Consider the following 12,074-nt stretch of genomic DNA (forward strand, 5'->3'; position numbering starts at 1 on the left):
GCGGGATAGGGGTCAGCTGGGAAAATGACAAAAACATATATGGAAGTCACTTTCTTATATCATGTTTTTAAATAACTATTGATTATAGTTCAGCTTTTAGTGAATGGTTAAGGAAGTACTCATAAGTTTGTCGCCAAAAGGTTTTATTTTAACGATGTTATACTATTAAAGTTTTAATATATACTGTTGTAAATTGATGATACAGCAAGTAAAAAGACAGTTTAAAATTATTTTTCTGCTTAAAACAATTTTTATTTTTGATGAAAAAATACCGATACATTTTTTCCTTTGGATTTAATTTTACATGGCAAATCAGTTTGAGGTCCTCTGAGACCAGGCTGATGTGTTTTCATTTCAGAACACATTGAATTGCAATTATTCCACTGTAGCACCTTCCCTGCTAGGCATGGTTTCCTCTTCAGTCCGACAAATGCAGCAAAATTCCCATATCCCGGTAAGTTGGGTTTTAAGAGGCAAAGTTAAAATCCTTTGAGAATCCTGAGTACAGTTTTGAACTCGGAATAAGGGTTATTATGACCATTAACGTAACTTATGTATAAACAGAGGCACAGCTCAAGATCCCAGAGAAAGCGTCTTTGAGACAGAAGAGAAGGGGTGCCCAGTTGTCATAGCAAAGCGACTCCCTCAGGACCCAGCAGGCTGCTCCCTGGGGTCAAGTTCCCCTCAACTCAAGACAAGTGCACTGCAGGCCTTAGAGCAGCAGCAGCAGCAGCCCGGCCTGGAAGAACGCGCCGCCTGCACTCCTCAGGCTAACCTGGCAGTGCCCTCCGGGGAGTTAGGGAACCGGGAGAGGGGAGCTGGATGCAAGGACATTTAGGGGGTCTCTTTCCCCCAGGGTATCCTCAAGACTGCATGCACTCTTCTGGGTGAAAACATGAACACTTTATTACTTAGCATTCCATCTGGAAAAAAAATATCAGTTTTGAATCTGGCAAAAAAAAAAAAAATGAAGGAGAATTTTATATACAATTAGAGATATTGGAGCTGCACAGTGACCTTGTAGGGACTCAGCCCAGACAGTGATGGCCATAGCATGGAGGGTGCTCTCTGTGGCTCAGAGGCTAAGAACTTGAATGAGCAGAAATCATTTGAAGAAGTGCTTTGCTGTCATGATAACATGAGTGAAAGAATATATCCTAAATCTTGACTAACTTAACATTGTTATGTCAAGAGTGAAATTGCTGTAGCTGTTTAATAATAATAAAAAAAGAGCGAGGCTTGAAAAAAATCGATGTTCCTGGTAATCCCTTTTCATCTCCTGTTAAACCCGAAAAGCTGCTTATAATACATATTCACAAATGTCGTCTCGTGCTGTTCTAGCCAGAAGCCCCTTTTGCTCACGAGAAAGCCGGTTTTGTATTTCCACAAAGTCTGTAGATGTTGTTAACGTAATAAACATCATGACGTGACATGTGTAAGTTACATCTACCCACTGGCATTTAAAAAATAAGGAGCATTTTTAACTATTAACACAGGATTTGTTACTAAGAAGTGTGTAGGAAGGAGTTCAGTGTAAAACATTTCCTTTGCATCGATCATTTCAAGATGAATAAAGAAACCCCAGATACTATTTACAACTTACTGAACTTTCTTAAATGTTCTGTGATAAAATGGTCTATGGTTAGAATATGAGGCATGAAGCTGCAGCAAGTTTACTCAGAAACCGATAGCCCTCAGCTTGAGGAAAAGATGCGCTTAGGGTCTCCCAGCACCAAGGAGATGGGAACAATTCAACTCTGACTCGTTCTCTTTTCCCCTCCTGAGCAACTCAGGATGCTTGAGCCAACACCTTAGCCTGGCACATCATTATTCATGACACCGGAAAAGGCGACAGAGACAAGAACCAGGACCCTTGACCCCAAGTGCTTAATCTCCTGGAAGTGCATTGCATTTTAAAGCGATGGGCGCCTTTGGCGCTGCAAAAGCAGAAGTTCCAAAAACGGTTGGGGAGTTTTCCTACTGAGTGTGTTAAGATTTTTTTGAAAAGCATTAACATTTACTTCCACTTGAATAGTATTTGAGAATTAAGAGTGGCACCATCTTCACTTTGGGGGTATGAACTAGAAAATTTCAACTGTCATTATCCCTTTATGAGAGTAGCAAGTAGGTGCCAACTGAGACGGATACCGAGACTTGCTATGCCATTATGGATCATTTGGTCCAAATATCTTCATGGGGCCAGTATGCTGCTCCAGGTCATTCTGGTCATATCAGACGGGAACAAGGGTCTTCTGTGTAGATCATGTTACACGACCCTCGCAGCTCAGTGGGACCATGCAGGTGGCCGTGACCACTGGCAATGGGACAGATCACTCTTTCTGTCATGACCACATTCTGCATGAGAAGTGGGTCAAAGGTCGCAATGGGGGGTTGCGCGAGGGAGCCCGAAGCCGAGTAAGTCTCCGTCACCAAATAGCTGCCCTGCTGCAGGGGGTCGGGGATGGAAATGGCCGGATGGAGGACAGAGCCGGAAGCAGACCAAGCGCAAGCCCCTTGACCGCCCGCCGTGGTCTGGCCCCTACACGGTTCCGAGTGCTGGAGCTCTACAGCGTGGCCACAGGCGCCCGTCCCAGAACCGCTGCTCGGGGTGGGCAGCTGAGACTGTTGGCCTTTGTCATCCAGCCCCAGGCTGATCTCGGCAAGTTGTTTAAATTTCGGGCCCAGCGAGTCCAAGAAGCTCTCATCCAGGTCATCGGCAATGAAGCTGCAGCAACCCAGGGAGCCCACGGGGGAGCTGGGGGCCCCCAGGCCTTCGTTGTCATAGATCAGCAAGCAGTCATTCGCTTCCTGGCCATCGTCTTCCTCTGCGCAGGCGATTGCTTTCTGAAGGTGGAGAAACGTAGGCACATGAATTTAAAAAGAGACTCAACGGAAGAATACAATACCACCCTACACTCAAGGTCTGATCATGAATGCGTGACAGGTAATCCGTGGACATAGACATAGTCTTCGTACCAACAATCTTAGCAGAAATTATCTGGTGTTTGGAGAGTAGTGTAGTTGACTTTCCCTCAGAACTGAGCCTGGCCGAGGCTCATGTGTTAATTCTTGGTTTTGAAGGCACTTACATGGATGTAGGCCTGAAAAACAAATGTGTATGAAGCCTGGAGGTTACTCCCTGGGCCGAGTGTGAGGTCCCTGTGTGTACTTGTGCCCATGCATGTCTTTGTGTTTGGGGGAGGGGAGAAGACATCCCACCGTCATCATCTACACAGCGCCCACCCAGACTGCGGCCTTGGCCTAGACTCTGCAGCCCTCGTGGGAGCCTGCCCCTTGACTAGGGCCCACACCACCTCAGACTGTCCCACGCATCCCCTTCCCAAACAAGCCCTCCCTGCCAGCCTAGCCTCAAACGCAGTGTCAGCCTCCATCTGTGCGCAAGATCCTGGCACTTACCAGTTTGAAACCAAAACTATATGTGAGATCTGTTCTAATCACACACCAGTCAGGAGGCAAGCAGCCTGCTCCCAGAGTCCTCTCTGTTCTGGTACCCTTGTCCCCTTATGGTTCTGTGCTCATTGGATCTTTGACCACATCCCTTCTTCCCACGTTTATTTTTGGGTCATTGATGCAATGGTTCTTCAACTTTTCTGGGCATGGACTGCTTTGAAAATGTGAAGAATACTATAACCTTTTCTCATAAAAATATATGCACTTCTGTTCTGGCATCCTTTATGGTACAGGAAATACAAAATAAGCTGCTTCGTATTTCTAAAGAGGATGTTGCTGATCCCGAAATGCAAAAGAGCTTGCCATCCGTTGCTATTCCAGTTGAAGGACGAGGTGCCCCTTGCTATCTTCTCTCACTTCGTGTCTATTTGCCTATTATCCCTTTTGACCAGTAGCCCAGTTTTGACAGCCATCCTAGTTTATTTGTATTATTTAGGCAAAGAACCCCGATTTTTTTGTTATATTTTAGCAAGTTGTAAAGCAACTGCAAAACTGAAATATAGTCAAGTAGGAAAAGATCTCTAATGTAAATGAGATAACAGAGCCACGAAGTTTTTCACCAAATTACCTGGGAAAAGTAGGACTCCAAGAAATTCATGCTTATTACGCCTTCACTACATTCCTTATGGGTTCCCCCAGTGGAATGCCTTGTTCGCATGGTTCCCGACTGGCCTGCAGAGCAGAAGCCAAGTCCAGTGGTGGCTCCGAACCCTGCAGCTGCCCCAGATCCCGCGGCTGCTCTGGATCCCGCGGCCGCTCCAAGGTTGGTGGTCAGTTCCATGCCCGAAGCTCCTTCCGCCGTCATTCCTCCGGCACAGGCATTCATGCAAACATCTAAACACAGAGGAGGACATTCTCTAACGTCTCATGCTGGGATTCTTTAAAATACTGGTCTTTGATATCCAGGAGCAGTCATTAAGTAAAGCAAATCGGTGGGAGAAAACACAGTGCTATGTCTAGTGGTGATAAGAACATCCCACAGTCTGTTCTGTGAGCGTAACGAGGTGAGGGTATAGCAGAGGATAAGGGCAGGTGAGCGAGCTCTGAAAACATGCTAATTGAAAAACAGACAAAGGAAATGGATTTTCAGAGGCAGCAGCCAGCAATGGAAAAGTGAAAACAATATTCAGCACACCACCGTGGGAAGCTTCTGATGCAATGCTTGTCTGTTTTCAGAGGGAAAATTGTAATGAAGCTGCCATATTGGCTCAGTCTGAAACCCAAAGAGGAGACATGCATGTGTGATCATGCAAACTAGCTGATGCTAACTTGGTGTCTTTGTGCCTAAGGAAAATGTTCACACAGCATTATTTAGACTAGCTAAGATCTGGAAATAGCCCAAGTGCCCATCAGAAGATGAGTGGATAAAAAAGCTATGGTACTATACACAATGGAATACTACGCAGCAGCAAAACAGAAGGATCTCTTACCCTTTGCAATAGCATGTATGAACCTAGAGAGTACTGTGCTAAGCAAAGTAAGTCAGTCAGAGAAAGACAAGTATCACATGGTCTCACTCAGATGTGGAATCTAAAGAACAAAATAAACTGATGAACACGATAGAACCAGAGGCATGGATGCATGGAACAGACTGACAGGTTTCAGAGGGAAGGAGGGTGGAGAGGACAGGAAGAGATCAACCAATAAACATATATGCACGAATGCATAACCCGTGGACACAGACCATAATGTGGGGAAGGCCTAGGGGGTGGGGGCAGGGTGGAAGGAGGCAGAGGGGGAGAAAGTGGGGAAAATGTGTAATAGTCAAAAACAACTACAAAAAGAATAGTCCAAGTTGGGTGGTAGTACAGTGTTTGTTACATTTCTCTATATGTGTGAAATCTTTTCTATTCCAAAAAAATCATAATTGACTGTATGAGAGCTATATTTTAGTTTATTAAAGTTTGAGAAAAGTAACAAATTTTCATATATTAAAAACAGTGTTATCAGTGGGCAAATGAACTTTACTGAAGCCAGATTTAGGCCATGAAATTGACTAATATTCTTAAAATAAATCATTTTATTAAAACCCTATTTTAATGGTACCACCTCCCAGCATGTACACGAATATGTAAATTATTAAGAAAGGAATTTAGAACACTTCTTGTTTTTCAACATTTCTTATTTAACCCACTGTGACTTTCAGAAATAAATTTGATGTTCACGTACCAGAACTTTCCATGAAATCAGCTCCATTGGAGGTTATAAGTGGCACACAAATATTTGTGATTTCCTGCAAACCATGTTAAAAAAATACATTAAAAACACGCACAGATTTTGTGGCCCTTTGCAAATGGTGACATTACAAGAAACCCAAATGCTTGCAGGAATAACCACTTTTAGGATTTGACGTCTGAAGAACTAAGATCTTAAAAGGCTCCATTCATTTCAGCACTGACTCCCAAGGGTCCTTGAGGGCCAGGGAGCCTCCTCTTTTTATACCCACAATCCCCTTTCCTGTCTGAATGTAAACAGAACTTCACTCTATGTAATTGAAATAAATGTTTGACACACTGGATCCTCACCTTGTCTTCAGGCTGGGCCCCTTCGATCCCCCACTGATGAATTGTTCCTTCTGAGCCCTCAGGAACCGGGATAAATCCCGTTGTTACTCCCCCGATGGGACCCTTCCCACAGTCACAGGTCAGCAGCAGAAGGGGGGCCACTAGCGTAAAGGAAAAGAAAGGAGTAAGACATTTCAATCTCTTGGAAACGATTAAACATGACGATTGTCAGAATGTTACAAAGAAAATAAAGTATTTTAAATATTTATGGAAAGCACAGTTTGTTTCTGTGAAATAACATTTGGTAAATGGAACATACTAAAATGTCATAGGGTCACGAAGCCCCAGGAGACAGAGCGGCCATTCCTGTGATATGTGTAGTTGTCTTAAAACGGGCCCTGTTGGATGGCTGATGAGCGCGGGGGTTCAGGTCCTCCATCCTTGTTGGTAATTTGTTTTTATTGTGATGGTGTTTATTTGTACACGTTGAGGCTGTGCTTATGGTGTCACGTGAATGCACACTGGGTGGACAAGAGTTTAGGTGGGCGTGATGTTTTAGTGGTCTGGTCTCTGCTCTCTTAGGAAACAGCAATTAAACCAGCAACTGCACTTCCTTATGCTTTAAAAATACCTTGTAAATTAACCTTTAAGTGAATGGGTTGAAGTGGATTTTAACTCTAAGAGTCTGTGGTTTTATAAGGAATTAGGGAAGTGACTGAATTTTTCAAGGATTTCTTTTATTTATACAAGAACTTACCAAAAGTTCTTTTAACTTAAAACTATGATTTGATTCACAAGATTTCGATTTAAATGCAACTTTTTAGAAACCCGTCTATTGAATAAAGTACATTTTACTCCTATTAAAAAATATCACATGAGTGTAGTTTCCCTAAATGTGTTCAATGACCCTAATCATATGAAGTGAAGAAGCTATAAAGGGGGTGTGCATTGAGGCAGTGAGCTGATTGGAGGAAGGGCTGGACTAAGCAGTGATGTCTCGGAGCCTGTGGTATGTTAATGTGTGCTGTAAAGCACCAAGCCCACAATTTCCTACATTTATTTGTCCAAGGTTCTCTTTTTATTTCAGAACCTCATGAGACTTGGATATGGCGAAAACATTTTAGGAAGTGTCTCCCTCGTGGATAAAGTCATTGTTTTGATCATGAATATTATTTTCCCCCATCTTGATTCTCTCACGCTGTTTTCGAAATGTCTAGCATTTATTACTTGCTTATGCCTTATGCTAATGTCTACCATTTATGACTATAGATTACGACTCACACATATGACCTGCTTGGCTGGGTATGAATCTAGATGATTGGCAAGTGACACGTTGACTTTAAACATTGCAGATTCTTCCTGGGAATGCCATTTCCCCCGGCTTTGCTATGAAAGTTAGGGAACATGCCTTCTGCATCGCCAACACGCATCGCCCATGCAGCGCAGAGGTCTCTGCAGTGCTGACCCCCCGGGAGAACAGAGGGAGCGTGGGGATACTCACGCAGCAACATCAGAAGGCCGAGCAGGATCAGGCCGATGGCGTCGGGCCCCAGCCTCCCGGATGGCTGGTCTCCATACCTGGGCCCGGGCTGGGGGGCTGCTGTACACGTGTCCCTGTTGTCACACTGACACACCTCCACAGCCAGGTTGTCTGGGGTGTCGCACTGCCTGTCTTGTCTGTCTGCGATCACGAGGGAGATGGGGTACCTCCCGGGGGCCAGCGGCTGCTGGGCGGTCAGCAGCGCGGAGGTGGCTGTAGAGAAACGATCACACAGATCAACAGTGGGACCGGCGCCTTTTCTCTGAAAACTACTGCTGCTTGTTACCAGCCAGAGTTCCGTGGACGTCCCTGTTGTGAGCAGTGAGGCTACTGGCAGGGTGAGATTTGAGCCGTTATGAGGCTACAGGGATTCGGCTGGGTAAATCAGGCTGCACATCCTCCTGGTCCCAGAAGGGTCCCCCACGAAGACTCAGTCCTACCCTGAATGTCCCCACAAAGAAGAGGGGCGCAGGCACCATGGAAATCCCAGGTCCCTCTCCTGGGGCGCACCCACTCCTGTATGTCTGCCTATGCCAACTCCTAGATCTGTGGTGGCCCTCTTGAGACAGGCGGGAAGCCAGGGCATGGAGCAGGGAAACGGAGACCCGAGCTGAGCCAACTGGCGGACAATTTACAGCCGGTGCAGGCGGTCGCCTCCCTGGCGATAAACTCTGGGCCTCCGTGTATTTCAGCTCCAGGCCCAGAAAAGCAGCCACGCCAGGTGGGTGACACCAGGACCGGCTGTGATGACTGACCAGCCCCTGCCCTGACGCTGACCAATCGGTGGAGACCACGACCCTGAACCAAGAAAACGGATTAATATTCTACTGAAACCCTCCCCTGAGGCCTTTCCTAAGATTCCCACCTGCAAGAAAGAGATAAAGTCCCCAGAAAAAGGACTCAGTGTGTGCTCTCCCTATGGGGGAACGTCCCCCGGTCCGCCACTCGCTTTCCCTCTTCTTCCCCCACAGGCACGCATCTCCTAAACCCTAAAGGACCCCACGAGGCTTGCAACCAGGGGAGCAATGGGCAGCGGCAGCTCCTCCCAGGCTCACCCCTGAACTTGTCCCCCAGGCCCCCTTTTCTCTGACTCCCCGAGAGCTAGGGCGGCCCAGCCCAGGCTCCCCTGTGGCCTCTTCTAAGCCAAGTCCTTCCTTGTTTTATGACTCCAGCCTGAGCAAGTATTCCCTCATAGTCATCTGAGCGCGTGTTGTGAAATTTTTCCTGCAGGAGGTCAAGAGCCCACACACTACCGGCCGCCCGAGGCAGACCTGCCAAGGGCCACATCCCCTTCCTGTAACACCGTGACTGCATCCCGCCTGCCTAAACCCATGTCTTTGTGTCTGACTTACCAAGACTGAATTTCTGCTTTGGCTGAGGCTACCTCAGCTGCCCTGTCAGCCCTGATCCCATGAGCTGGTGCTGGCTGGTGGGATTCCCTGTGGTGAAGGCCATCGTCTAGCTGACTTGTGAGCCTTGATTGCTCTCCGTTCTCCATTGCTATGTCCTCCCTTTCCAAGTGGGCTCCAGCAGCAGCTCTCAGCGGCTGCAGGTCTGTGCTGCTTCCGTCAGGCCTTAGTAATTAATTAATTTATTTATTTTACACTCAATATCATTTTGTTTTAGTTTCAGGTGTACAGCCTAGTGTTGAATCGGTCTTGACTCCATCGTGCCCTCTGCCATTACCCCTGGTCCACCCAGTCCAACCACAGTTGTCTGGCCCCACCTCACCCAGGCAGGTGTCTCTAGGGCCAGGCCCTGTCTGTCTCATGTTTCTTTTGCAGCCTTTTCATTGGCCATGTGTCTGGTAAACCCATTTAGAGCTAAATGCTACGTGCTTCATTTGGAGCCAAAATCTTACCCCAGGGTCAGAAAGGCCCCAGGAAAGAAGACCACGGAGAGCAAGATCCCTCTGAGGACCTAGCAATGATGGACACCTAGGATGAGGGCCTCACAGAGCACATTTATAACAGGGAGCAAGGTTGGTTCAGAAAGGAGTGAGAGAAAAGTGAGTTCATTTATAAGGGACTTGAGGTGGCCTGATGGTCACTATAGAATTTGGAAAGGGAGGAGATTCTTATTAAGTTTAGTGGCTGTTTCTCTGAGACTCCTGGCAAAGACAGGAAATGTAAACTTAACGTGGAAAAGGCCAGAAGAAAAGGAAGGAGGGATTAGCTCATTGCCATTGGCGAATGGGTTTGCAGGTTTCCATTCACCCATGCTTGGGATTCCTGACGTGCAACTCTTCTAAGGAGCTCTTCCTGGGAGCCAGAGCAGGCCGGCCCTCCAGTGCGTCCTGTCTGCCCACAGCCTGCCCAGAAAGAAACCTTTATGTGTCCAGAAACCTAAACAGCTCTGCAGTACAATAGGTGCCTGACTAACCTTCTTTTGGTGTGCTCTGGAGGTAGAAATAACATAAGAATAAAAATTGGAGTCCGCATGAAAAACAGGAAATATTAAACAGTGCTAACATAATCTCATAGCATTTCTTTCCTCTGCTGAAGAGAAGAAATTCCCGAGGCGAGGGCTCCATCTTCGTTGCATTGAATTTTTTTCAATTGCTCCTGGAAAGAATTTGCTCCACAGGAGCGCTCTCATCCTCCTGAACTTTCCTGATGGTGCACCTGCACTGCGACTCACCGTTAAGGGTCGTGATCCGCCACACAGCGGGCAGCTTTACACTTTCATCCTCCAGTGAAAACACGTAGGGGCCAGCGTCTCTACCACTGTCCTGCGCTCTCGCGGAGACAATCACGGAGAGTGATGAGCTGCAGAGTGTTTCCTTTTCCAGGACCGTTGTTGGACAATTTTCATTAAAACCAGGTACTTCAACGTAGACGGTGCCTGTAGATGTCTTCCCCGTGTTTTCTGTAAGAACGGCACGTTAGAGTTAAAAAGATATACAGAACAAGCAGGCTAGAAGAGTCAATATGGGGAGAGAGGGGACATATGCAATACTTTCAACAATAAAGATGAAAAAAATATAAACACACAAACAAAAATGAACCTTGTGTTTCCTGCATGCAGCCAAGTTAGTGTGTCTTCTCATGAGAGATTATATTTGTTATTCTTACAAGTAAAAATGACAATCTCCACATCTTGTAAAAAGAAAATTTAACTTGGCTGGCATCTGATTCATAGCATTGGCTATTAATTTAAAACTAGAGGCCCGATGTACGAAGATTTGTGCAAGAATGGGCCTTCCTTTCCCTGGCTGCCGGCACCGCCTTTGCTCTGGCCTGGAGCCGCCTTTCTGCCTTCCCACGCTGCCCAGAGGCCTGGAGCAGCTGGGGCAGTGTGGAATGCTTGGCGCCTGTGTATGCAAATTAACCCGCCATCTTTGTTGGATTAATTTGCATACCCACTCCTGATTGGCTGGTGGGTGTCACAAAGGTACAGTCCGTTTGCATCTTTCTCTTTTATTAGTGTAGATGCTTGGGGCCAAGACCTGTAAGGTGATGAATTCACTGCCTGCTAATGAAATCAACATAAAAATAATAGTTTTCTTCAGTGTATCCTACTTTATGATCCCAGTACTGTGTGATCCCAGCTTTACTTCTAAAGCTTGGGCGAAAGTATTTGGAATAAGAATTGATTTATTTTTGTTACCTAAGATATAAAAGATTATTAAAAAAAAATTAAATATGTCGACAATCAAAAACCTTAAATGAAATCTAGCAGTGGTGGGATTGAATCTTTCTGTATTTTTTCCCTTTGTGCTTTTTGCTATTTTCTCAGATGATGTGAATTTGGTGTTTATTCTTTTGTTTTAACTTTATGTTTGCTTAATGCCTTGAGCATAAGCTCATTTTATACTTGTGGACACACACATACATAGTCAATGAATAATATTTTTAAAACATTCCAGAAGATTTTATTGCTTAATGACATAAGCAATGAGGTCTTCATAAGGAACTCATTGTACGAGTAACTCACAAAGGCACCTCCCATTGGAGCTGAGCTTCCCTTACAGGCATTCAGCATCAATCTTTATCCATCCTTCTCAAAACCAGAAATTCTGGTGGGTCTAAAAATCCCTGTCCCAACCACCAGCAAACCACAGGATGGAACACAGAATTCACTGGTGCTACAAAGGCCACTGAGATGTTGGAATGCTAGCCTTCTAGCTTCAGCTGCTTCGGACTTGAGACTCAAGGCCCTATGATCATTGATCTAGTGTTGACGGGAATTTGTTAAAGAATCATAATCATCTATTCATAACTAAATGCAATTGGAGGAACATTTCTCTAAATATGATTGAAATATTTTTCTTACCATCGATGGCTAGAACCTCTGCTATGATTGTCCTGTTACCTATGAAAGTAGAATCCCGAGCCATGTTTTTGGCAAATTTGATTTGAGCCGTTTTTGAGTCAATAATTAGAAAACCACCATCATTCCGTCCGAGGGCATATCTGTTTTATAATAGAAAAAGGTAATAGTTTTCTTTTCTTTTCTTTTTTTTAAATATATTTTATTGATTTTTTACAGAGAGGAAGAGAGAGGGATAGAGAGTTAGAAACATCGATGAGAGAGAAACATTGATCAGCTGCCTCTTG

At 45.4% G+C, this 12,074-nt stretch overlaps 1 protein-coding gene across 1 annotated transcript in view; it reads right to left on the reverse strand.

The window, feature by feature from the left end:
- Positions 1 to 292: 292 nt before the first annotated feature.
- DSG3 (desmoglein 3) overlaps positions 293 to 12,074 on the reverse strand; it is a 28,383-nt gene continuing 16,601 nt past the window's right edge. The window contains exons 10-16 of the mRNA XM_079785000.1: positions 11,791 to 11,930; positions 10,156 to 10,383; positions 7,477 to 7,728; positions 5,997 to 6,136; positions 5,641 to 5,704; positions 4,040 to 4,305; positions 293 to 2,844 (exon numbers count right to left, since the gene is read on the reverse strand). Of these exons, the coding sequence (XP_079641126.1) occupies positions 2,227 to 2,844; positions 4,040 to 4,305; positions 5,641 to 5,704; positions 5,997 to 6,136; positions 7,477 to 7,728; positions 10,156 to 10,383; positions 11,791 to 11,930 (1,708 nt within the window). The 3' untranslated portion in view covers positions 293 to 2,226. The remainder of the gene's footprint in view (positions 2,845 to 4,039; positions 4,306 to 5,640; positions 5,705 to 5,996; positions 6,137 to 7,476; positions 7,729 to 10,155; positions 10,384 to 11,790; positions 11,931 to 12,074) is intronic.

This window comes from Cnephaeus nilssonii (assembly GCF_951640355.1).
Source record: "Cnephaeus nilssonii genome assembly, chromosome: 11".
Taxonomy (NCBI): domain Eukaryota; kingdom Metazoa; phylum Chordata; class Mammalia; order Chiroptera; family Vespertilionidae; genus Cnephaeus; species Cnephaeus nilssonii.